This window comes from Sycon ciliatum, chromosome 7 (genome assembly GCF_964019385.1).
Source record: "Sycon ciliatum chromosome 7, ocSycCili1.1, whole genome shotgun sequence".
Taxonomy (NCBI): domain Eukaryota; kingdom Metazoa; phylum Porifera; class Calcarea; order Leucosolenida; family Sycettidae; genus Sycon; species Sycon ciliatum.
Window position 1 is genome coordinate 16,063,058 of NC_088649.1, and position 26,134 is coordinate 16,089,191.

Below are 26,134 nucleotides of genomic sequence, written 5' to 3' on the forward strand. Positions count from 1 at the left end.
GCTGGGGACTGTCGCACACGACACTGTCACCGATCCACTTCGACATGGGGTAGACGCTGGACCAGACAACACACAACCGATAATGTCATAAAGCTCGACGATGTGGGCTGTCACACACGACATGGTCACCGGTACACTGCTTCGACCCGGGGCGGGCGCGGAATCCGAGGACACACATCGGATCTCTGTGTTCCACACAGTCTCGCCGCTTACTTCTTCCGTGCTAACCAGTATCGCCCTTCTCATTTTCTCGGCTTCTACGCCTTGCGCTTCTAAGTCTTGCGCCTCTAAGTCTTGCGCCTCCAACTCTTGCGCCTCCAACTCTTGCGCCTCCAACTCTTGCGCCTTCAACTCTTGCGCCTCCAACTCTTGCGCCTCCAACTCTTGCGCCTCCAACTCGTTCGGCCGAGACTCCAGCTGCTTCTGAGCGTCTCCGACCGATGTCGCCATGCTCTGTACCGACGCAGTGGGCCTTGGATCTGATCCTCCCGCTGGCTTCAAGTACTCTTCTGACCGCTGCTTGTCTGTAAGCAAAGTCTTACACGCCTTGTTCGGCGTCCTTCCGGGCGAGGCAAGCAAATCTGGCTTTGCTTCCTCATAATATGTACTGACGGCGATGCGCTCGGCCATCTCCTTGAGTTTTTCGTTAAACTCTGGGCGGAGCGTACACTCTTGCCGTCTAGCACTGCGCTCTTCAAACTCCTCGCTCTGTCGGAGCCTCTTCTCCACGTATTCTCTCAACCTATCGACTTCAAATCCATACCGAATTCCGTTGGCGATAAAGCTGGCTTCAATGATCCATAGTTCGTGTGCCATGCTCGCTTCGTATCCTGGCGTGGTCGCCAAATGTTGTGAACCCTCTGGTTCTCTAAAGTGTCAGGAACGAACGACCCCACACAGCACGAGGACAACTATTTATTCTCAACAATATCTTTAACTTCCATCGACTAATAACAATGAACAATGAATGGAACAACTGAATGAACTGAATAACTAACACTAAAACCACCAGGTAGTTATAGCGTGAAAATGACAGCGTATATGAGAAAAGCATACACATACAACATACAACTACAGCGCACTCAGCAAACCGCACATAGCACATGTAGCGTATACTACGTCGTAAACATCAACGGTACGGCGGAGTCGGAATACAACTGCATTGGAACGAACACAATGTCACAAGCGAGAAGGCCTTTCACTCTCGAGAACTTGTGGTTTCACAACACTAGGTTTGGAGTGTTCAGAACATGTTCTGACCACTCCGACCCCAGAGGCTGGAGCAGCCAGAACTTGTTGCAAAGCCCAATGAGAACCTTACAGGACTACGCAATGAGTTTCGTTTTTTGTTTTGATTCGAATAGATTTTGGCATGTCAGTGATTACGAAAGGGCGTGGTGATGTACATGGAGGTCTAAGTATGATTTTGCACATTACACGGCGGTCCCCACGTCCATGATTGATTTTTTGGCTGTCTTCGAAGCTTCTTCTCCGGTTGTAGTTGCCTTTCAAGTTTGTTTTGCCTTCGCATGTTGAGCAATGTAAACATCTTTGAACTCTGTGGAAATTTTGAAGTTCGCGGCATGGTGAGCTATCATGAGTTCTACAATATTTCAGGAAAAATTTTCGCCGTTCTGTTTGATTGGTAACTGGTGGTCTGACTGCTCCAGTGACTCTAATCTGAATCCGGATTCACCAATCAAACATGCCCTTAGTTTATTTCCTTCTTATCCTGTAGTGTTTTGAGAAGAAGGGAACGAAACTGGCTGATGGTATGTTCCCGCGTAGATGCATACGACGACATGTTATTTTTCTAACGAACAAATGGAATAAAATATGCAAAGAATATTTCATGAACGTCCCAGTTGTCACCGTTATGCCGGGTTATGACACAAGCATAGACATGAACTGTTTCTTAGCAGATGGGGTGAATTGGTAACTCGCGTCTGGGTCCGACGCCGGCTAGATCGGTAGGTTTTCCCATTGGAGTGGGAAACCTAAATGTAGGTTGTAATCACTCTTGGCATCGCCTCTCTGTGTCAGTCCTCTAGCCCTGTCAATAGACATGTATAGCATTTTACCGTTCACGTTCACTTTGACCGTACGTCGGCCTGTACCATTTTGTGTGTGTTTTCAAGACACTGGTTAGCATTTCGGTTTCTGACACAACGATCGACTTGTGACATACCCTAGTTGGAATCTTACCGTTTCGCTCTTCCGCTAAACACAGCTTTCTATCGTCGAAACGGTACCAAACCAACGGTATTTTGGGTGTTGGGTACGAGTACGGTTGGATTTAGAGTGAACGGTTAAATGCTAACCATGTCTACACACACAACAAACCGGTACAGGCCGACCGTCGCAAATCGCGTGAATGGTAAAATGCTAACCATGCATAGTATTACTTTCTACCCTATGGTTGCTGGCTACTGAGCATCTCTCTCACGGGTTCATTTGATCACAATCCAACAGCCTACCTTCGCAGATGACATCATGATGGCTTGTTCCATCACTATCATACAATTCTTTAGTCAAACTGTTCTTGCCCTGCTGGTATATGAGATGTTGGTCATCCTTCTCGAAAGATGTCCATATTGAAGTAGGGTTGCTGTAACCGCTCGTCACCATCTCGTTGAGCAATGCTCCCATGCAGTCGCGCACGCCAAGCGTCTGATTGGTGAAGGAATCATGGTCTACCACGTTGTATCCTCTTCTTGTGCACATCTGGCGGGCATGCATCAAGTTCGTTTTCTTCTGGCAGCTGTCACCGTCGAGGTGTGAATGACACGGCAAGCTGGCGAGAGCCATCCAGGTGTACGTTGCGTTATCTGTTCCCAGGCACTTTGTCTTGAAAGCTGAACATAACACAGTACACATGCAAGGCACAGTCAGGTGAAGTAGAAAGCACACATAAACAAGATGTACACTTCCTAGGTAGCGGTACCATAGTTCAATTGAAAATTATATACCTATGCAAATACCACTCACCCATTTAGCTCCATTTCCTCCAGCAAACTGACTTTCCAGCGCACTTTCTCTCCGGGTATCGTTTGACCCACAGTTCAAGACGAAACATTTCATTTTGTCCTCTCATTTCACCTAGATAGACTTTCATCATCTTGACCTTGTTGGAAGGATCAGACCTTAGCATATCCATTCTAATAGCTCTCAGCTAAAAACTGCGTTCGATTTTAGCTACGTGGTAATGTAGAGTCACTCTACCGATAGAGGAAGAAGGTAGAGGTAAGTGGACGAACGCTATTCTACCGGATTTATTAGTTTACACGATATGTACGTGAAATGTTTCTATTTTGTATGGAGGTGTACAAATCCTTGATCTTGCCGGAAATCCCGTAGCTCTACCAATTTCTACCGGTTTCCACCAACTTTTTCCTGGTAGAGCCGGTAGAGGAAAGTAGAATCCACACTTTTGACTTGAAGTTTTGACTAGAAGAAACGAACGCCTCTACCGAAAGAAATAGTTTCTACCCAAACCTGTAGATAAAAAAACCAACGTCTCTTTAATGTGTACAGGTATTCCCACATTTCACAGAAATATGCCAGCAAACTGGAATTCACTTCATACAGCATAATACTCACTATGCTGACACTTGTCTCCATGGAAACCGTTCCGGCAGTTGCAACTGCCATCGTCAGTGCACTGACCCTCATTCAAGCAATTACATGCTGCAGCAGTGATTGGGAATATTCACGCATTTTCCAAAAAAGCACAAAGAGAGGAACAGAAAAGCGGGTTCTTGACATGTCCTTGAACATGATAACATGGAGACGTTAAATTAACTCTTGACAACAAAATAGCTCAACTCATGAGAGTGACCAACTCCCCATAAATATGCATTATTTATTCCACATGAATAGAATAAAGAGGTAGAATTGGTTGGAGGAACTGGCATGAGGACACGGAAGTTATTTTCTTCTTCTCGACTCCGAATACAACATTCCAGCATGCATGAACCCATGGATCATACATTATTTGACACGCAGGCATATTACAGTAGCTTTCTTTAGCCCTTACCTTCTGTGCAGTTGGGTCCATCTAGTCCCGGTTGACATTCACACACTTTGCTCTTTTTCACCCAGGGTTCCTCGCACACAACTGCATCCATCACATAGCACACACCGAAGAGGAAGAACACGAGAGAGTGAATCAGCCGGAAACGGAGTCAGGCAGACTAAAGACAATTATAAAGTAAAAGAGGCTGGACCAGGGAAACTTGGATAAATCTGGGTTTCCATCATAATGGCCTTCTTCCAAAAGATAGAATTGCTGCTGGAAGGTAAGCACTCTTAAAGCAGGAATGACAAGCAGCAGTTTACAAATCAATGCTATCAGTAGATAGCGTCAATTATCATCACTGCTCTGCGGCACACTCAGACAATTGAAACTTAGCTAACAAACAAAATGACGACAGAAGCACAACGTGACATGACCAACTTAAGACAGAGGGTGGTAATAGGTTTTTCATTTGACAAGACCAGACCAAACCAGAGCACTTGCAGACGACAGCACGAACAGTTCACAGTTCAGGAGTAGCACAAATTGCTATTTTGGAGTGTGGCCGGAGAACTGTTCGTGCTTTTTTGTTGTGTCATTTAGGAGTGAAACGAATTCTGAATATTCTGGAATTGTTCCTTTGGATAACAATTCCAAGCATTCGGTTCAGATCTGAATACATAGTGTTTTGGTTTTGGACATTTTGCATGTGCAAGTAAGGCTGCATTTACACGACAAAGCTGGGGGTGAAAACGCAACAAAATCCTTTCGGATGCGTGGTTCATTTACACGGTTCGAAGAGCATAACGTAAAAGTTGTAGACCAAAATGGAAGAAAACCAAAACGCTGGCCAAGGTGGAAGAATTTGAAAACGGAAATGTTCTGAAGGATAAATTTGAGTGTGTAAACAGTCGAAACGGTATGCTGGCCTCGTTTTCCATCACGTTTTTTTCGTTTTCGGCCGTTTACACGGATCCGGCAATCCAAAATATTGTTTTTACAATTTTCGTCATGTGACGAGTGTTGTTTTGTGGCCTATTCCTGGAGTGTGATTGGTGCTTCCACGACAACACTTGGCACATGACGAACGTTTGCGGATCCTTTGCTCCCGTGTAGACGCGCGAAAACGATACAAACGGAGACCACCTCGGATCAGCTTTGATCATGTAAACGCACGAAAACGAAAGAAGAAATGCGGGACCGAAAATGGAAAACTGGCCGTGCATTTTCATGTAAACGCAGCCTAATATTGCAGTCATTGACTTGGTCCGTGTGAGGTTATAGCTTACAACATTAGAGAGGTTCCGCGCAACATAATTAGTCGATGAATGGAGAGTCCCACTGCATGCGGACCTGTGTTCCGCCTGATGGAGTTTTCGAATCACGTACCTGCCCTTGGCAGCTTGGAACGCGGCAGTTTTTGACCGGGTCGACCTGGCTAGAGAGTCCTAAATATGTACCACTAACGTAAAGTTGCTCAGCTTTACGTAGTGCCGAACTTCTCTATTAGGGTGCTGTAATTTCACAAATTTTCTGTGTACTTTTATTTTCGGAACTTTCGGTGCGTCTGTTTCATACATAAAATTTCAAGACACCAAACAAACACTAACACACATAATCCAATAGGGAACTGCTTCTCTGGACCGAAAATTTCTGTCCACCTAACCTAGCCTGTTGCCCTCATGCCGAAAATATTGAGAACCGAAAATTTCTGAAATTTTGAGTAACCTCGAGTACATGGCAGTAGAATGCGGTGGTTGGCATGCTGGGAAAGGGAACTATGGCTCACAAGGCTGAACCAGACAGAACTGTCTACATATTCTTCAGTGATGTGAGAACAAACAAACTATAGAATATCCGGTATCCAATTTGAAGAAAGGGTTGGTGCTACTTCGGCGATACTTATTCAATTCTTTTACAGAATATTCGGTACGCTTTAGAATATTCGTTTCACCCCAACACTCCTATTTCAAGCGAGCACTCAAAAAGACCAGTATACATGTCCTAGTTCTCTGTCACCCCTGTTAAAACTACCATGAAGCCTACTCGTACACGTAAGGTAAAGGGGAGCCCACTTTTACATGGATGTACGCTCTAAAAATCCCACGCCAGCCATATGAAATGAGTAAAACGAATTCACTTCTACTTACCGAGTTGGCAATGGTGGCCGGTGAATCCCCTAGGGCAGCTGCATTCACCTTTGTTATCACACTCACCTTGGTTCAAGCACTTGCATGCTGCGACAGGCAGGGAAAAAAGCACATGCATGGAGTGAGTGACGCAGAAATAATGCACGGGAGGTCACTGTGTAGTAAGTGGCCCCCGGAGGCAATCACGCACAAACTCAAGTCAAAGCACTCACTTTCTAGCTTTACAAGTAATCGTCACAGAAGAAATATTATATACACACTTGGAAAGCAAAGAGAGTAAAGAAGCAACAATAAAGAAGAAAGGAAGGGAACAAAAGTTCGACAACCTGCAACCATGTTCTAGGTCCTTAACCAATAAGCAATCTACGAAAACCGGTTGCCAACAAAATTCTAGAACCTTCTGGAACATTAGTATAAGTAGCCAATCACATTTCACAGCTCAAGAACACAAACAAGACACAGGGGATGTAGGGATGGCTTCTTGTTAGTGTTCATCCCTTTCTCTGGAAGGTGTGTGTTCTGATAAAAACAACAAAAACCTAATGCAGGGCGGTAGCGACCACTTTTGGACTGGTCTCAGTTGGACATTTTACCTTTTAAAACTTGCAGTTAAGATGATATGACCTAAACTTGGAGAAAGTACTTTTTTCTCGTCCGTCTTGATGATACTGCAAAACCATTAGATGATGGAGACGGCCTTGTGACGTCTTCAGGTGGCGAAATGCACGGAAAAACCTCTCTAATGTGGAGTTTGTGGCCGGAAGAATAGACAGTCGTGTGGCAAAGCACTGAACCTGCACCCTTATCATAATCCAGGAAAGCCAAGATTGTGAACCGTTAGAGCTTAGAAGCGCACATTTCAGGCTTCGTTTCCTCGCACAATTGTTTTGGAAACTAAAAACATTGCTGGCTATGGGAATATAAGAAATCTCAGGAACAGATGCCTTCAGGGTTTTCGCAGCCATCTCCGACTCTCGATCAACATGAAGCAAAAAAAAACCCTGTGCCGCCAGTCTGTCCCTGAGAGCCCTACATATAAGGCACAGTACATGCAGGTCTCCCTAGACGGTGCTGTGTACATAATGCACATGGCACTGCGCCCAATCGATCGCTGAACTCCCATCAGCTCTCTAGAAAGAGAAAAGGAAACATCGGCCCGAAAAGTGGTCCGGTGAAAGCAGGACCAACCGGACAGGTGGCTTTGCCCCCTGTAATCGCTTACACACACATACACGCACCTACACACACATACACACACAAGCACGCACATACACGCACATTCAGATATGCATATGCGCACATACAGACACATACACACATATACACACACATGCACACAAACCTAATGGCTTGCTGTCTTACCCTTTTCACATTCTTCACCGTAGGACATAGTGCGGTTACATGCACAACTCATGTTCGGTGCAAGAACACCGCTCCCACAGGACTCTGTGCAGAAAAAGACAATAAAAGTCAATATTGGATTACTCTTATGCAGTCTATAACAGAGCTGCCACACTTGGAGGGAGAAAAATCTGACGGGGGTCTGGGGGTCCCCCGGGTGAAAATATTTAGGAAAATGGCTTGCTGTTGGGGTCCCAGAACACATTGTTAACGGTCAACACATTTGCATTTTACAGCTACATGTACATGTACATGTACAATGACTGGACAAACGCGACCTGGAAGCGCCGAATGGCCAACTGGACTAAAAAGTGCTCAAAATAAAATGGGTCGGTTTGTCCAACAGGGGATCAAAAATCGGACGATTTCCAAAAAATCGGAGCAAGTGGCAGCCCTGCTATAACACTAGAATGGGGATAATAGCTTATCTAAAAAAAAACTGTCACGCAGTATTGAAGGAACAAGACGAGTTGTTCTTGGGCTTTTACACCCACGGTACCATAGACCGGGATGCATGACAGCAAGGCACGGTACTATAGAACGGGGTGCATGACAGCAAGGTACGGTACCATAGAACGGGATGCATGGCAGCAAGGCACAGTACCATAGACCGGGATGCATGACAGCAAGGCTCAGTACCATAGAACGGAAGCATGACAGCAAGGCACAGCACCATAGACCGGGATGCATGACAGCAAGGCACGGTACCATAGACCGGGATGCATGACAGCAAGGCACGGTACCATAGACCGGGATGCATGACAGCAAGGCACAGTACCATAGAACGGAAGCATGACAGCAAGGCACAGTACCATAGAACGGAAGCATGACAGGCACGGTACCATAGACCGGGATGCATGACACCATAACACTTCCAACACGGTTTCTGAGCTCTTGCTGTACGATAGATACATCCGTATTACTGTGCAGTGCATACTGCAGATGCTCAAATGTTCGGAACTTGGCTTTCCCTGAATGGAATTGAGCAATCGAAAGGTCTATTTGCAAAGGAAAGTTCTCAGCTCCGTCGGCAAATAGTAGGGTTACAGCCCTCGCCGGGGATTTCACGTCAAGTAGTAAACTTTCACCTCCTCATGTGGTGACAGTCATGGGAATTCCCCCTGTTTCTTGACAACAAAAAAAGTTGTCTGTAAATTCTCTCAACCCTGGTGGCATGTCGAACTTCAGCTTGTCATGCTTTTTGATTCCTCGCAATTGGAATCCAGGGAGTAAATTCTCCCCCGTCTCTGCCACAAACTGATATTGCGCCAAACAAAACCTTAGAATCAAAACATGCTGTAATGACTTCGGAGTTACCCTGGGAAGACACCGAAGAAACACAGCCTGAATCTCAGTTCTGGGAGTGTTCTCAATGTTGTGATTCACCGTGGGTGCAAGAAAGGCTGGGAGACGACATGTTTGCACATTGCAAGTGGGCACATTGTTGGCATAAGCCCTGTTCATACAGTGCACGTAGCGACGGGACACATTTACACAAACGCACAACTATATTCATCACGTTAGCGGCACAAACAGGGACCAAACACAGCTTGTGCATGGACAGCCATTGCAGAAGACAGTCACTTATTATTCTCTCACTTACTGACACAGAGAATCTTTGCATCCTCATGGCTTGTTTCGTTCTTAAACGTCACATGTTGTCTGCTAAATTTTACTGTTCTGTAAAGGGACTGACCATTGACCAGGATTGGCGCGACGTGGTAACCTAATCCGTCGGACTTATCTAAAGCCAATCTCTCTAGCCAGCGTTCTCTTAACACATGGCCATGTTCTTGTAACCAGTCTTTGGTTATGAGGCGAAGTCCGTACTGCTGACATGCGTCCTCTGCGTACTGCTCAGTCACGCTGGGTCCGAGTGCTGGAGTTGCTGCGGCGTATACAGAATCGTTGGCATGGAGCCATTGAGCTGCAACACAAGGGCATATACAGTTGCGGGTAGAAACAAAAATAGGCGGAAGAGAACTAAGACAAGCGGCATCATTATTGCTTTAACGCTGCGTTTCGTGCAAATAGCAAGGCCAAAGCTGTGTTCGTTTTTAGCTACCTAGTAGAGTAGAGTCACTTTACCGATAGGCCACACGTTTTTATTTCTAGTTTTCTCGTCACCTGAAAATCTAAAAATGTTTGCGAGAGGTGGAAAAATAAAAAAAGTTTATTAGACCTTTGTTCACACTAAAATCCACCAATACACCATGCAAAATAGCATCCATAGTTAGCAACTAGTATGTGGTAGGCGCTTCTATCACAAGCTGTGCATGTGCAGCTAGATTGCGCACAACAAATGCCGACCTCGCATCATGTGTCGCGCAGGCCACGCCACATGATGTACATGTGCATGTGTGTGCTGGTCCCCACATGCACAGTCAGTGCAGCACAGTTTTTTTCTTTTTTTCTTCAAGACTCCTAAATCGTATGCGCGTGCGTGACGAGAAACATAGAAATAAAAATGTGTGGCCATAGAGGTAGATGGTAGAGGCAAGTGTACGAACGCTGTTCTACCAGATCTAGTAGTTTACACAATGTGTACGTGAAATGTTTCTTTTTTGTATGGAGTTTTGTACAAATCCTTGATCTTGCTGGAAATCCCGTGGCTCTACCAACTTCTACCGGATTCAACCAACTTCTTCCCGGTAGAGCCGGTAGAAGAAAGTAGAATTTACCCTTTTGAGTCGAATTTCTTTTCAAAAACGAAAAACTCTACCGAAAGAAGTAGTTTCTACCCAAACCTGTAGATCAAAAACGAACGCCCCCTAAAGCAATCCTCAGACAACTGAAATTCTCGCTATTGTGAATTTAATATCGTGCTTGATGACACCCGATCTCTTGGATACGGAAGTGCCCAGAGCTAGTGAGTAGTTCAATGTTCACAGGCCTGGGGCTCGCCAGACTTCATAGAGCAGTACCGTGTCACATTTGCAAACCATTCAGCGGTTCTACCAAGGGAGTAGTATAACACCGGGTTATGACACAAGCATACGCATGAAATGCTTCTTCGCAGGTGAAATCAATTGGTTACGCATGTGTGGGTCTGACTCTGGCTGTAACGGTAGGTGTGCCATTGATGTGAGAAACCCACGTGGCTGCACTCTTGTTGTCTCTTTGTTTCATACTTTCCTGTCCCGTCATTATCATTGGACATAATGCACTGTGTGCTACTCAGCATTCTCACCATTTGCCCGCCCAATGATATCGCTTTAAAACAAGCAATTGTTTACCTTCGCAGATGACATTGTGACGGCCGAACCCATGAACACTAAATATCGCACCACTCGATTTGTTCTTGTCCTGCTTGTAAATAATACGCCGACGATTGTACTCGGATGATGTCCATATCGTGATCGGGCTGCTGTTACTGTTCACCATCATCTCGTGCAGCAATGACTTTACGCAGCCACGCACACCAAGCTTTGAGCCGAGCAAGGTGAAGGTTTTAAAGTCGACCAGCTGATATCCCCTATCACTGCATGCGTCTCTGGCTTTCGTCCAACTGGTTATCTTCGGGCAGCTGCCTGAATAACACGGCAAGCCGGCGAGAGCCGTCCAGGTGTACATCACCTTGTCCGTACCCAGGCACTTTGTCCTGAAATCTGAACACAGCACAGCACACAGACATGTACAACATACTCAGGTACAGGAGAAAAATATTACGATGGCCAAAAAACCCTTTCTGTCCGACTTGTTTTCAAATTTTCAAGGTTGAAGCACTATAAGGACAAGCTGTTAATCCCATTATTTTGCTAGTGGGTAACGAATCCTAATCTATATTTGGGGCCTGTGAAAGTCACACACATTCTCATTTATGCGCTTTTACCAACAGGATGAAGGCTTGTACTAATTATGATATACCGTAGTGCCTTGTATTAAAGCCTATCTCATATAGAAGCAAACGGCGAGGAGACAATAATTTGATAACCGCAATCAAAAAAATTAGCTGAAACGACATTTGTGTATTATATTCACTGAAACTAGTTACAAGTGTTGGAAGCTATGTATCAGCGTCTGTATAAGCCAAATTTGTGTGTACAGAAAGATAGTATAATTGGGTTGAAATTGTTCAAGTAACGTGTCGTGTTTGGTTCAGCCAAGCTTGGACGTCAATGTTCTAAGTGAAATCAAGAGTACATGAAAACCAGAGTGTGCAGCTTGGGGCCTTTTCTGCTATGGATGTCTGTCACGGAGAAAATTCCGTGATTACATCATATTTAGCCCAGATCTGAGGCGGGAAGTGCGTACAGCTGAGCTGCAGTTGTGCAGAAAGAGACCTGCTTGAATCCTGCTACATCACTAAAATGATGTAATCACGGAATTCTGCAGTGACAGCCACCCATCCGAGCTGCACACTCTGGTTTTCATGAACTCTTGGTGAAATGTACCGCTGTTATGTGTTATCACTTTGTCCTTCCTTCTTTCTTTCTCTTGTTTGTTAATGTCTCGCTTTGATTGTTAAAATTCACACTTGTAAATTTAAGTAGAAAGGAAAAGGACATATGGAAACGAGTTAAGAGTAACTCTCCACCACTGTAACTAGATACTATATACAGTCAGAAAGTGCAACAACTAGGCACAAAACTGACAGAGTACTGAGACATTCGACGTCCTGACACAGTTGTTGCACTTTCTGACTGTATATAGTATCTAGTTCCAGTGGTGGAGAGTTACTCTTAACTCGTTTCCATATGTCCTTTTCCTTTCTACTTTTATTATTGGCTCAATACCCGAGTTTCAACTTGTAAATTTCATTGCTGTTGTTCTTAGTGTTATTTCTCTAACCTAAATTTTCTATAATAGTTCAATTTTGTTTCAGTGTCCTTTAGTACAACGACGAATCCTGATGAGTGTTGTACGAAAACTTGTTTGAATCCATTTTTTCTCCACACCATTTCTTCATATTTTCATCGTTTTATTGCACATCGTCTCCACCGTATTTTTTACATTGCATGAATAAAATACACAAATGTCGGTTCAGCTAATTTTATTGATAGCGGTTATCATATAGAAGCCTGTTGTGAATAGAGGTCTGATTTTCAGAATACACTTTTGGCACACAAGCCTGGTGTTAGTGTTGACGCACATAGAAATACCTGGTTTGAATAGAAGTCTGATGTGAATAGAAGCCTAGCCCTGAAATCGGCTTCCACAGGAATACGCTCGGCGGTAATACACGACACTACGGTGAGTACATTTCAATTCTCTTTCTGGAATTCCGGACCACTATGATCAAATGCTGTGGAGACAAATGCACTGGAATCAGTTAATCCCATTTTTCTGTAAACAGTAGGTAAGTGGGTAAATGAGTCCAATAACGTCACATCATTTTAGCATAACTCTATGATACTAACTGTGTGGAATATGAAGTGCCTACAATGGAGTCTGCATGCCCTTAGGAAGGAACCTTTTGCTCCAAGCATCTACAGAGAGGTGCCAAAGCCATTGTTCTTAAAAAAAAGTAGAAACCGGCTTTGACTGTGAGTTTGCTGAAAAGCATTACTTGTAGTCCAGCACTACTGCTCTGCTCGGGTAGAGTAATTGTGCATGTGCATGTGCCGGTGTGTATTTGTGTGTGTGTGTGTGTGTGTGTGTGTGTGTGTGTGTGCGTGTGTGTGTGTGTGTGTGTATGTGTGTGTGTGTGTGTTTTTTTTTTAGTGAATGTGTGCAGGTGTGGTGTTACATACTCACTTCACATTGCAGATACCCTCATTGATTTGTTTCCGTCTTCTCTTTGGGCTTTGTTCATGATGGCATTTTCCTCTTTCTCTTTTTCTTATCATTATCACTATCTTCATCATTTTGCGAGAACTGTGGCAACACGCCCAGTGAGAAGGCAGATTTTGCCTGTACTTCTGGTGAAGAAAAATATAGCTAAACAAAACCAAACAGAGACACTTACTGTCCTGACATTGGTCTCCCCGGAATCCAGTCGGACAGACGCAGGTGCCGTCTTCAGTACACTGACCATTATTCAGGCAATTGCATGCTGCAGCAGTGATTGGATGCACGTATTTTCCAAAAACAAACGAATAGTGGCAGAACAACATAGCATATGGGATTCTCGAGACATTGTTACATGTATCTTGATCATCATGACACTGTACCCACCAGTACATAGCTACATGAACAGCCAGATTACAACACTCCCACGTATATCCAACTGATGCCCATATGACTGTATCATTTATTGCACGTGGATAGGACAAGATTCCACCCACTTTTAAGGTCACAGTACGTTGGGCAATCCGGCATACAAACTCGGAAGTGTATCTTTGGCTTCAAATACAATATAACGGCATGTATGTTCCCATGGGTCATACATTCTTTGACACGCTGGCACATACTATAATTATTACAGCAGCTTTCTTCAGCCCTTACCTTCTGTGCAGTTAGGTCCATTTAGTCTGGGTTTACATTCGCATACTTTGTTCTTTTTCACCCAGGGATGTGTGCACATAACTGCATCGCATATCACAAGAAAGAGGGAGAACAGCCAGAGATTAGCCAGACACAAGAAGGACAGACAAGTGGACAGAGGGAAATACAATCTATTATTATTTATTTTGAACAAACGACGAGGAGACAACAATTTGATAACCGCAATCAGCAATAAAAGCCTGGATCGACATTTGTGTACACTTTATTCATGTAATGTAAAACTGCGGAGACAATGTGCAATAAAACGATGAAAATGTGAAGAAATTGTGGAGAGAAAAAAAAGGAAAGGGATTCAAACAAGTTTTCGTACAACACTCATCAGGAATCTTCGTTGTACTAAAGGATACTGAAAACAAAATTGAATTTTTATAGAAAATCTAAGTTAGAGAAATAACACTAAGAAGAACAGCAGTGAAATTTACAAAAGTGAATTTTAACAATGGAAGCGAGAGCAATAACGAATGTGTGTACCAACACTAAACTTGCAGCTGAAATATGAACAAAGAAGAGAAAGAAAGAAGGAAGGACAAAATGATAACAAATAACAGCAGTACATTACACCTAGAACATTAACGGCCAAGCTTGACTGCACCAAACATGACACATTACTTGAACAATTTCTACCCAATTATACTATCTTTCTGTACACACAAATAAGGCTTATACAGACGCTGACAGATGGCTTCCAAAACTTTTAACTGTAGTCCATAACCATGACGACCACGGCACAATACAGTGAAAGAAGAGTCGGAATACGAATTGTAACAATCAGGACTAGCCAACAGATGATTGTACACTGAAGACTTGCTACCACGAAACCTACGCACAACACTAACATTCTCACCGGCACTCTCACGATCACTACAATAGTTGCTCTCCGACTCTCTGCTCCCTTCACCGTCCGTCCCATCATCCGCTTCCTCTGCGCTCTCTCTGTTATCCCGCCTGACTTGGTCCATTGAACGGGACTCGGCCGTCACCCTGCTGTCACGTCCCTCCTTACGCCCTTGTCCGTTGAGTGCGTAGCTTTTGTTGTAGTTGGCTGTTGATCGTCTTGGTCTTTCAATAGTGGGCTTGGATGGTGGATTAGTTGTGGTTGCTATAGATTGCAATGTTGGTGATGGTGTGGGAGCTGCTGATACGCAAGGTGGGATTTTTGGGGTTGGCAATTGTAGTGGTAACGCCACTGCCGGTGTTGCTCGCGGTCTGTCACTGGCAAGCTCCACCGCAGCAAGAGCCGACGGCGGAGCATCAGGAGGAGGCAGTGGGACCGGGACCGCAAGCGGCACCTCCCCAGCCAAAGCCGCCGGGTGCACCGACGAAGGAACCACCGACGGCAGTAGCAAAGGCGGCGACACAAGCCGGCCCGATGAGCCACCACGACCACCCTCCTCCACCACAGCCACCAGCCACGGCGGAGCAAGCACAGTCTGTGAGCCAGGATCCGCAAGTTGTGTAGGTAACGGTTGTTTTCTAGGTCGCCCTCGCTTCGGTCTTTGTTGTTGTTGTAAATTTCACTGCTGTTGTTCTTAGTGTTATTTCTCTAACTTAGATTTTCTATTATAAGTTCAATTTAGTTTTCAGTGTCCTTTAGTACAACGAAGATTCCTGATGAGTGTTGTACGAAAACTTGTTTGAATCCCTTTCCATTTTTTTCTCTGCACAATTTCTTCACATGTTCATCGTTTTATTGCACATTGTCTCCACAGTTTTACATTGCATGAATAAAGTGTACACAAATGTCGATCCAGCTTGTATTGCTGATTGCGGTTATCAAATTATTTATTTTACTAGTATAAGAGGAAAACATGTACAGTTTGCGTGCGACTCGGCTGGAGGCCGAGTTTTCCACATCTATTGGAATACCCCACCCCTCAAGGGTCAAGGCTCCTATTCAGCTCCAAGAGGCAAGAGACTGGACAATTGACCAGGAAATTGTAACTCATTGCGGACGAATGAGCGTTTCGACCGCACAAAAATAGCAGGTTTGGTGATGCACATGTTCTTATTCCTAGCAAGAGCTTGATGAAACGGAATACTTGTTCTGTCGACTTTCACTCAAAATAGAAACTAGAACAAGGCCTGCATAATCAGGGCCAACCGGAACCACTCCAAAGCCTACACACAGTCAGGGGAGGCCATGTTCACACGAAAGGTATACTTTGAGAATTGCATACAATGTAAAGGAAACACTTGAAGTAAACAAATTCAAAGCATTTCGGAGACAGCAACTTTAATATGCCAACCAAGAGTACTAACCATGCATTATTACAATAGTGACAAACATGCGAGAGAAATGTGAATGTGAATGTGCATGTAAAAAGAAGCAGAAGTGTTCAGATCGGTAAGGAAATTCACTTCTACCAAAAGTCCATAACCCCAAGGGTGTGCAACTGGTTGTCTGGCTGCTGTAGGCCCACTACGCGGCGAAATTCCAACATAACGTCATGACACTGAGGCACAGAGGACAAAAATCTGCATTCCGCGGTGCTTGGATTTTTTGTTTGGCACCAGGGAGTAGTACAAGCGCAACGAACGTGTACGTCATTTTAGACGTAATATTGGAATTCCGCCGCGCGGACCCCATGTACAGAGTTGCAAACTCTTGGGGGTATGGACGCCTGCTTCTACTTACCCTTCTGGCAATTGTCTCCGGTGAATCCCTTCGGGCAGATGCATTTGCCTTTGTCGTCACACTGACCCTGGTTCAAACACTTGCACACTGCAGCAGCCACCGCATACACGCAACATGGCGTGAAACAGAGAAAATACACGGTTTGGTTACGCAATGAGCAGTGGAGATAGAGAAAGTAGACTACACAAAGTTACCAAGCAACTTCCGCTTGCAAGCAAACTGGGGCGTGAACACTGTTGAAGCACTGAAGCCAGCACTCGAAAATAGTACTAGGACAAAAACACATGTAACCGTTAGTAGATCTACTCGTAACAGCCATTCATAAACAAATATGATACAATTCGCCTGTGGGGATTGCCCATTTAAAAATTTAAATAATAAGAATAATAATAATTAAAAAGCTTACGTGGAGATAAAAATGTAATCAACGCAATAAATAGAGTAAGCTGCGCACTCAGTACAAACACCATAAGCAAAACTTGTTTTCATGTAAATAAAGAAGCTTGTTCCTAAACGTTTTCGTCGCCATCTCATCAGAGGAATACTGGCAAATCAACAAAAGCTCTTAACTCAATATATATACGCACAATGCAAGTAATAATTTAGACCCTAACTAGCGCGATAAAATGAGAGCTGAAGAAACATTACACCATTCAACGATATCAGGTATATATATTGAGTTAAGAGCTTTTGTTGATTTGCCAGTAATCCTCTGATGAGATGGCGACGAAAACGTTTAGGAACAAGCTTCTTTATTTACATGAAAACAAGTTTTGCTTATGGTGTTTGTACTGAGTGCGCAGCTTACTCTATTTATTCCATTGAATAATAATAATAATAATAATAATAATAATAATGTAAATAGGCGTCGAGGCGACAATAGTTTTAGAATTGCGATCAACAGAACGAGCTGAACCGACATTTCACAAAGGCTTTTATTGTTTTCAAAAAACGAGTGGATACGAAGGCAGTGAAGAACGTGGAAGAAAGAAAAAATGTGATATGGAAAAAATGATGAACAAAAAATTTGTACTTCGAACTAGTTTTCGCACAACACTCCTCAGGAAGCTACGTTGTACTAATGAAAAACAATCCAGAAAGATACTAATAAAGAGAAATGGAGTGAGAAGAAACAACACCTATGAAAATGATAATCCTAGCACTAAGGTAATAACAGGAAAAACTGCGAAAGCAATTAACGAACTTGTAAGGACTACTAGTATACTGTGACACAAGATATGACACCATGGCCAACCAGAGCCAAACCGACAGAACAAGCTGCCACTAAAACAATTTCAAACGAATAATGCTGTCCTTCTGGACACACAGATCAGGCTTATGAATACGTTGACAAACAGCTTCTAACACACTCAACTGCAACTTATAACCATGACGAGCACGGCACAAAACAGAAAAAGAAGAATCAGAATACACCTTGCAACAATCAGGACGATATGCAAGATGCTTATACACTGATGACTTCCTACTAGAAAACACACGCTCGCACCCACTCTTACTCACACAATCATTCTCGCTCTCACACTCACCGGAATCACTGGACTCACTGGCCGAATCCTCCTCAACGACGTCCTGCCTCGGAGCAATCAGGTCCCGTCTCCTCCCATCCCTCGTCTCACGTTCCTGTTGTGTATTACGTTGGCTCGGTACTTCCGTACTGAAATAGGTCATGGTGTAATTAGCCGTTGTTCTTCTGGGTCTCGTTGATATTGAGGTAGGTATTTTTGTCGTCTCTGCCGGTGATGCAGCAAGCGATGCTGATGCAAACGTGTCTGCATGCAACACACGTGGCGTCGCCGAAGCCACATCCACCTCCGCTGGTGGAGGGAGTGACTTGGTCATGGCCACGGGAGCCAATGGTGGACTTGCCGAGTGGGACGCTAGGTCCTGTGTTGGCGGAGGTAGTGGTTGTTTACGGGGTCTTCCCCGCGTGGGACGCTCCAGTTGTGCGCTACGTGTTTTGTGCCGTGCTCGTCATGGTTATAAGTTGCAGTTGAGTGTGTTAGAAGCTGTTTGTCAACGTATTCATAAGCCTGATCTGTGTGTCCAGAAGGACAGCATTATTCGTTTGAAATTGTTTTAGTGGCAGCTTGTTCTGTCGGTTTGGCTCTGGTTGGCCATGGTGTCATATCTTGTGTCACAGTATACTAGTAGTCCTTACAAGTTCGTTAATTGCTTTCGCAGTTTTTCCTGTTATTACCTTAGTGCTAGGATTATCATTTTCATAGGTGTTGTTTCTTCTCACTCCATTTCTCTTTATTAGTATCTTTCTGGATTGTTTTTCATTAGTACAACGTAGCTTCCTGAGGAGTGTTGTGCGAAAACTAGTTCGAAGTACAAATTTTTTGTTCATCATTTTTTCCATATCACATTTTTTCTTTCTTCCACGTTCTTCACTGCCTTCGTATCCACTCGTTTTTTGAAAACAATAAAAGCCTTTGTGAAATGTCGGTTCAGCTCGTTCTGTTGATCGCAATTCTAAAATAATAATAATAATAATAATAATAATAATAGGTCAGACTCGGATGTAAAGGCAAGGATTAAAATAGAGAGGACACAAGGTTTACAAGTTATGCGTTTTGTGCCAAACACTAACGACAAGTTTACATAAACCAGAGTGTGCAACTCAGGGTGGTTCCTGTGGGAGCGTAATTCGTGCAGTACGTCATTTCTGACCTCATGGTAAGCCACAGGTACGGTGAAAAATTGCATAAACAGTCACAGTGGTGCAGGTTGCCGAGTTTGTTAGGCACATGCTATAATTTTATCGTATTGCTTTTAAAAGTTCAAGACATCTCACTTACTGACACAGAGGATTTGGGCTCGGTGATTGCTTGTGGTGTTCACAAACCTCTGTTTTCCCTCGCTAAACATTACGGTTCTGAAAAGGGAGTTGCCGTTCACCACGATTGGTTTGACGTGGTAAGGTGCTTGCCGAATAGCCAATCTCTCTAGGAAGCTCTCTCTTAATACATGGCCATGTGCTTGCAGCCAGGCCCCGGTTATGAGGTGAAGTCCGTACTGCTCACATGCCTCCTCTGCGAATTGCTCAGTGACGTTGGGCCTCAGCGCTGGCGTTGCTGTGGTGTATACTGAGGAGTTGGCGTGAAGCCACTTGGCTGAAAAACAAGGGCACATACAGTAGGCAATAGGGAATACAGTCGTCCCTCTCTAATCCGGCACTTGTTTATCCAGCACCCTTGCAAACCAGCACACTTTCTGGCAAAACGGATTTTTTCAGTTCTTTTTCTACCCTTTAATCCGGCACTTGAATTCCGCCTCCAGCAGCGATTTTCTGCAACAAATCACTCAAACTGAACATAATTTGATTTTCTAATTCAGCAGTTGTACATCGCATACTGTCAGGGACCATTGTAACATACACAACACATGTAACATACATTTGGGAATAAATATCCTATGCTAGTACATAAGATATTCCCAAGTGTATGTTATAGACATGCATTCCATGATTCCACAAAGTACTTGGTTTGACACAGAAGATCCCTATGTTTTGACATACGACACAAACATGTATGGTAACATGTGGGCCGGGTTGGAGGGCAGGATTTGATAATCCACTCGCGGCACCCTTGTTTATCCAGCAGAAAATTCCATTGCAAAAGGTGCCGGATTAGAGAGGAACGACTGTATGTATAACAAACGCAATGACAACAGTGAGCATTCCCAGATGGCTTAGAGTACTCAACACCACCAGGATGGAGCGATCCAACAAAGGACTGCCTTAGCTCCACTTTGTGCATGAAACGAAGCATTACAACAATTATTTAACCGATTCTCTCTGGTCTCTTCTGCCTTTTTGACAAAAGTCACGAAATAAATCTAAATAACGGGTGCCCACAATCTAGTCATGCTCAATAAAACCCGGTCTAACGGAAAGGTCAATGCTACCATTTCACCCCATTTCTGAGACAGGTTCAGGTGTCGGCCTATATTTGCAGGCATGGGGCTGGGTGGACTTCATTGAGCAGCACCGTGCCATAGTTGGGAATCACCCAGCGGTTATACCAAGAGTACATAACCCCCAGAGTGTGCAACTTCCACATACCCTGCTCTCCCGACAGACTTTCAAGTTGACGTCATTAATTATGGGGCTGGGGAGACTTCATTGAGCAGAACCATGCCATAGTTGCGGATTACTCGGTGGTCAAACGAAGGGAGTAGTATGATGCCGGGTTACATAAGCATATGACAGAAGTGTTTTGATTGCTTCCGTGTGTGTGGGTCTGAATCTGGCTATACCGATCAGTTTCCAATTGAACTCAGAAACCACGGTTGTAAAAATCTTGCCGTGCCTACCCTATCCATTCGTCCCTGGCTACTCAACATTTTTCTCTCACTCGTTCATATGATCACAATGCAACAGCCTACCTTCGCAGATGACATCATGATGGCTTGCTCCGTTACTATCAAGTAACTCTTCTCTTAACTGGTTCTTGCGCTGCTGGTACATGATATTTTGGTCATCCTCCTCGAGCGATGCCGATATTGAGATAGAGTTGCTGTCACCGCTCGCCATCATCTTGACATCAAGATGGCTTGCTCCACTACCATCATCATGTAACTCTTCTCTCAACTTGTTCTTAACTTGTCCTTGCCCTGACGATAGGGAGATAGGGTTGCTGTCACCGCTCGCCATCATCTTGACATCAAGATGGCTTGCTCCACTACCATCATCATGTAACTCTTCTCTCAACTTGTTCTTAACTTGTCCTTGCCCTGACGATAGGGAGATAGGGTTGCTGTCACCGCTCGCCATCATCTCAAAATCAAGATGGCTTGCTCCACTACTATCATGTAACTCTTCTCTTAAGTTGTTCTTGCCCTCCTTGTAAATTACATGCTTGCCATCCCTCAAGAAAGATGTCCATATTGTGATAGGGTTGTTGAAATTGCTTGCCATCATCTTGTTGAGCAATGCTTCCATGCAGTCCCGCACGCCCAGAGACAGGGTTGTGAAGGCATTATAGTCTACCACGTCGTATCCTCTTCTCTTGCACATCTGTCGGGCATGCGTCAAGTTCGTCTTCTTCTGGCAGCTGTCACCGTCGAGGTGTGGATGACACGGCAAGCCAGCAAGAGCCATCCAGGTGTACATTGCCTTATCTGTACCCAGGCACTTTGTCTTGAAACCTTAACATAACACAGTGCACATGCAAGACACGGTCAGGTGAACTAGAACACAACTGGACCACAGCCTAACAAGACGTACACTTGCTCAGTAGGGATACCGCAGTCCATTTCAGAATTTGTTTACTAAAATGATCCCAAATATCATCGGACCATCACAGCTATACAGTAAAACCTGGTGTAAGCGACCTCTGGGTTTAGCGACCACCTGCTCTTAACACGGACCATCTTTTCCATGGACTGACAGTTCTACACAGACACTGTGGGACCTGGTTCTAAAGACCACCTGGCTTTAACGACCGCTTTTGCTTGCACCTTGGAGTGGTCGCTGAAACCAAGTTTCACGGTAGTTCTGGTGATGGCAGTCAATTTTTTAATCAGACTTTTCCGCCCTCAACTTTCCTCAAACTTCCGAACAAAACACCTACGTCAGGCGCTATTTGCTTTGTTCCTTGCCCTAAACTGTTACAGTACATATCGGTTATAGTGCGGTCGTGTACAAGAATATGCTGCCTACAAGAATGAACTCTAATATCTTCATAATCGAACTTGCATTGGTTCGTAACGCTGCAAGTGCACCTGACGTGGCCAGGTATCTTGTTGCAGAGCCACATGGACAGACCTATGGGACTATGAACAGCCGCACGTACAAACGCACTACGAATGCATGTCCAATGATCTTCCCCGCCTGCAGGTCCATGAAGCTAGCTGTCCTGTTGTATGGTGCCCGTGGGCCTAGTAAACTCGGACACTGGCGTGTACATAGTGCGGACGGAGAATGCCACAAATGTAAAGACCCACCAAGCGCAGCTCACAGCCAACAGCAGCCGCGCTTTCGACTACAGTAAATCGCCCAATATCCGTGTCACTAAATTTTCGCGATTTCTTAGAACCAACAAGTTTGCGATGGCAAAAGGTCGCGAAGCACAGTGGACACCTACATACACCCACTGTTGAAGCTTGATTTCACGATGGTTAATATTTCCGTCATTTTACAGTATTCCAGAAACATGAACAAAACACGGGTTTACTTCATACGGCATATACTTACTGTGCTGACACTGATCTCCATGGAAACGTTTCCGGCAGATGCAGGTGCCATCTTCGGTGCACTGGCCGTCATTCAAGCATTTGCATGCTGCAGCAGTGATTGGGAATATTCACGCATTTCCAAAGCACACAAAAAGGAATAGAATACCGGACTGTCGAGAAATTGTTCACATGTCCTTGCCCATCATCATTGACGCCTCAAACCAGCTTTTTTAACCACTTACGAGGGTGTCCAACTCCCCATATCAATATTTTTGCCGAAGGGGTAGGGGCGCAGCATTGACTTCCGTGCACGCTGCTTTGCACACTTCACGCTTTACACTTCAAGTGCAGAGATGTATTAATTTGTAGCTTCTTCTTTTCTTATTTTTTAGATCAGTTTTTTTACAAGGCAACACAATATTTTAGCTTCTTCGCCCCTTTTGGTGTATTCTAGTTGCAGTGTTCAGATTAGCCAGAATTCTTGTAGCCGACATATGCTCTCCCAATCAGTTTAAAATAATTACATCCCGGCTACAAACTGAGCATATGTTGCAGAATAGGTCGGAGAAGCCCGCATGAGGACTCTGGAGTTGTTTTCTTGTCTTCAAAATACAACATTCAAGCATGTGTGAGAGCATAGGTCATACATTCTCTGACATGCCTACATACATTACAGCAGCTTTCTTCAGCCCTTACCTTCTGTGCAGTTAGGTCCATCTAGTCTGGTCGCACATTCGCATAATTTGTTCTTTTTCACCCAGGGATGTGTACACACAACTGCATCACACATGGCAAGGAAGGGGAAGAAGAGGAAGAGAGTAAATCAGCCAGACACGAAGTCAGACAGACTAAAGTTGCATTTAGTTGGGCAATTCCAGAATGATATTGACCACCCGTGATTCTGGATTGTTAATGATTGCTAGCATGCCGTCCTACCGGTAAGACCACGGGTCCTACCGGTAGAACCCAAGAAATTGCGCTGCAAAAGTGCTGTTGCTTGAGAATCTTGTTGAAACAATGGGTGAGATGAGGTTCTTGTAGTACAAAGTAATGACGCAAAAGGCAAGACTACATCCAGGGCATTGCATATGTGCAATTTTATCAATTTTCAAAATGGGCGCCCATGTTCCTGTCGAAGCGCTTGCAACTGCGTCCAAAGTGAATTTCGACCATGGCATATTGATTGCCATGGCAGTGGAATGCAAAATTCCACACTCTGTTTCCATGGCTACCATGGACTGTTGACATAGAATTTCTTATTATGCCTCGTACGATCATGTCCAATAAGCGTGGACTCCTTCATTAGCGAGTCAAAGTACTTGTCAGTGCATGATTAAAAAATCCCAAGGGAACTGAAAAAGAATACTTGAAGAAAACTAAATCTCTTCTACTTACCGAGTTGGCACTTGTCTCCGGTGAATCCTTTCGGGCAGCTGCATTCACCTTTGTTGTCACACTGACCCTGATTCAAGCACTTGCATGCTGCAACGCCCATCAATAAACGCATGCACGGAGTGGCATAGAAAAATGCACGGGGTGTTACTCTATGCTTAGTGGAAATCGAGACATTTATCATTTTAGTCTTGTCTCCGCTGACCTGGTGAGAAGGCAGAAATGCCTGTTCACTTGGTGAAGTAAAATAAAAATAAACAACAACAACAACAACGAATTCTTCATTTCACAGAGCAAGCTGTCCGTGGCCAATGCGGATGAGCAAACTTCAGCCATCAACACCACCCCTGACATCCTCAGTCCCCTTCAAGAAATCTCGACTTCCCAAGCTGAGGTCGAAAAACTCCTCCGCGGAGTTGATACCAACAAAAGCCCCGGGCTCGACTCTATTCCAAACCGCCTACTCAAAGAAGCGGCTAAGGAACTTGCACCGTCGTTATCGTACCTCTTTAATATATCGTTCCAAACCGGAGATATCCCACAGGAGTGGAAAGATGCCACCATTACTCCAGTACTCAAGCCTGGTGACCCAACCCAACCAACAAATTATAGACCCATCTCTCTCTTGAGCACTACATCAAAAATCCAAGAAAAAAATTGCACGTCAACTCCTCTACAAGCACATCACACCCCACCTGCCAAACCAGCAGTCCGGATTCCGCGAGAAAGACGGCACTGCGCAGCAGATCGCCCGTCTCGTCCATACCCTCTCCACTGCGAGAGACGACGGGAAACACGTCAATGCCTGCTTTTTTGATCTAAGCAAGGCCTTCGATCGTGTGTGGCATGCCGGCCTTCCAGCAAAACTCTCCCACTATGGTGTCCAGGGCAACGCCCTGAAGTGGTTCCGACGGTACCTGTTGGGGCGTCGGCAGAGGGTCCAGGTGGATGGCGACCTATCGCCTTTCCTCGAGATCCCTGTCGGCGTCCCTCAGGGATTTATTCTTGAGCCGCTTCTATTCCTTGTCTACAACATAGACCTTCCACACGCAAGTGAGAATCCCGGCACCACCTGTAGCCAATTTGCAGATGACACCGCTCTGATTTCCAAAGCGAGAAATCTTCAAGACTGCACCCGAAACTACAGAGTGTCACAGCAGCTGGAGACTGGCTTCAAAGATGGCACCTGCTGGTTAACACAAAGAAAACAGTCATCCTCCCGTTCTACCACAATAACCGCCCCCCTGAACAGCTACCCCAGATCACCCTCAGGAATATTCCGCTTACCGTAGCACAAAAACACAAACACCTCGGAATAATCTTTAAGCATGACCTCCGTTGGACGGAGCATGTTGAATACATAGTCAAAAAATCACTCAAGTCTTTCAATATTCTTTTTAGACTAAGGTCTACACTCACCAGTGATTCTTTATCTCACATCTATCAGACATACATACTACCTATATTCTCATATGCGAGCAATGCTCTCACACCGTTGTCACACACTTCCCTTGACAGGCTAGAACGACTCCAGCGGAAAGCCGCCAGAATATGTCTCCACCTTCCCCTTTACACACACTTAGAACACTCCCACCTTTTGCATCGCATCAAATGGCCAACATTATTTTCACACTTTTAAGTTAAACATACACTCTTCGCGCATTCTTTGCGCCACAATTATGCCCCACCACATATACTCTCGCCGCATACTGTTAGCAACGTGCAACCTTCGTATAATTTACGTCGCTCTCATACTTGGCATTGCCGACTCCGCGGACTGACCGCTGTCTCCATTCTCCCCTGTACAAAGCCCTTCATTACTTTAATTGCTTGCCCACCCAGCTTCGCGAAATCCCTTCTCGTTTTCCCTTCAAATCCGAGATATCCCTGCTG

General features: G+C 44.6%; 1 protein-coding gene across 1 annotated transcript in view; it reads right to left on the minus strand.

Moving 5' to 3' along the window:
- Positions 1-3,580: 3,580 nt before the first annotated feature.
- LOC135821648 (uncharacterized) overlaps positions 3,581-26,134 on the minus strand; it is a 47,547-nt gene continuing 24,993 nt past the window's right edge. Inside the window, exons 9-22 of the mRNA XM_065334647.1 lie at positions 24,245-24,331; positions 23,546-23,626; positions 22,869-22,955; positions 21,059-21,820; positions 19,471-19,785; positions 16,649-16,735; positions 13,954-14,034; positions 13,475-13,561; positions 10,803-11,174; positions 9,170-9,493; positions 7,528-7,611; positions 6,166-6,252; positions 4,037-4,117; positions 3,581-3,687 (exon numbers count right to left, since the gene is read on the minus strand). Of these exons, the coding sequence (XP_065190719.1) occupies positions 3,581-3,687; positions 4,037-4,117; positions 6,166-6,252; positions 7,528-7,611; positions 9,170-9,493; positions 10,803-11,174; positions 13,475-13,561; positions 13,954-14,034; positions 16,649-16,735; positions 19,471-19,785; positions 21,059-21,820; positions 22,869-22,955; positions 23,546-23,626; positions 24,245-24,331 (2,642 nt within the window). The remainder of the gene's footprint in view (positions 3,688-4,036; positions 4,118-6,165; positions 6,253-7,527; positions 7,612-9,169; positions 9,494-10,802; positions 11,175-13,474; positions 13,562-13,953; positions 14,035-16,648; positions 16,736-19,470; positions 19,786-21,058; positions 21,821-22,868; positions 22,956-23,545; positions 23,627-24,244; positions 24,332-26,134) is intronic.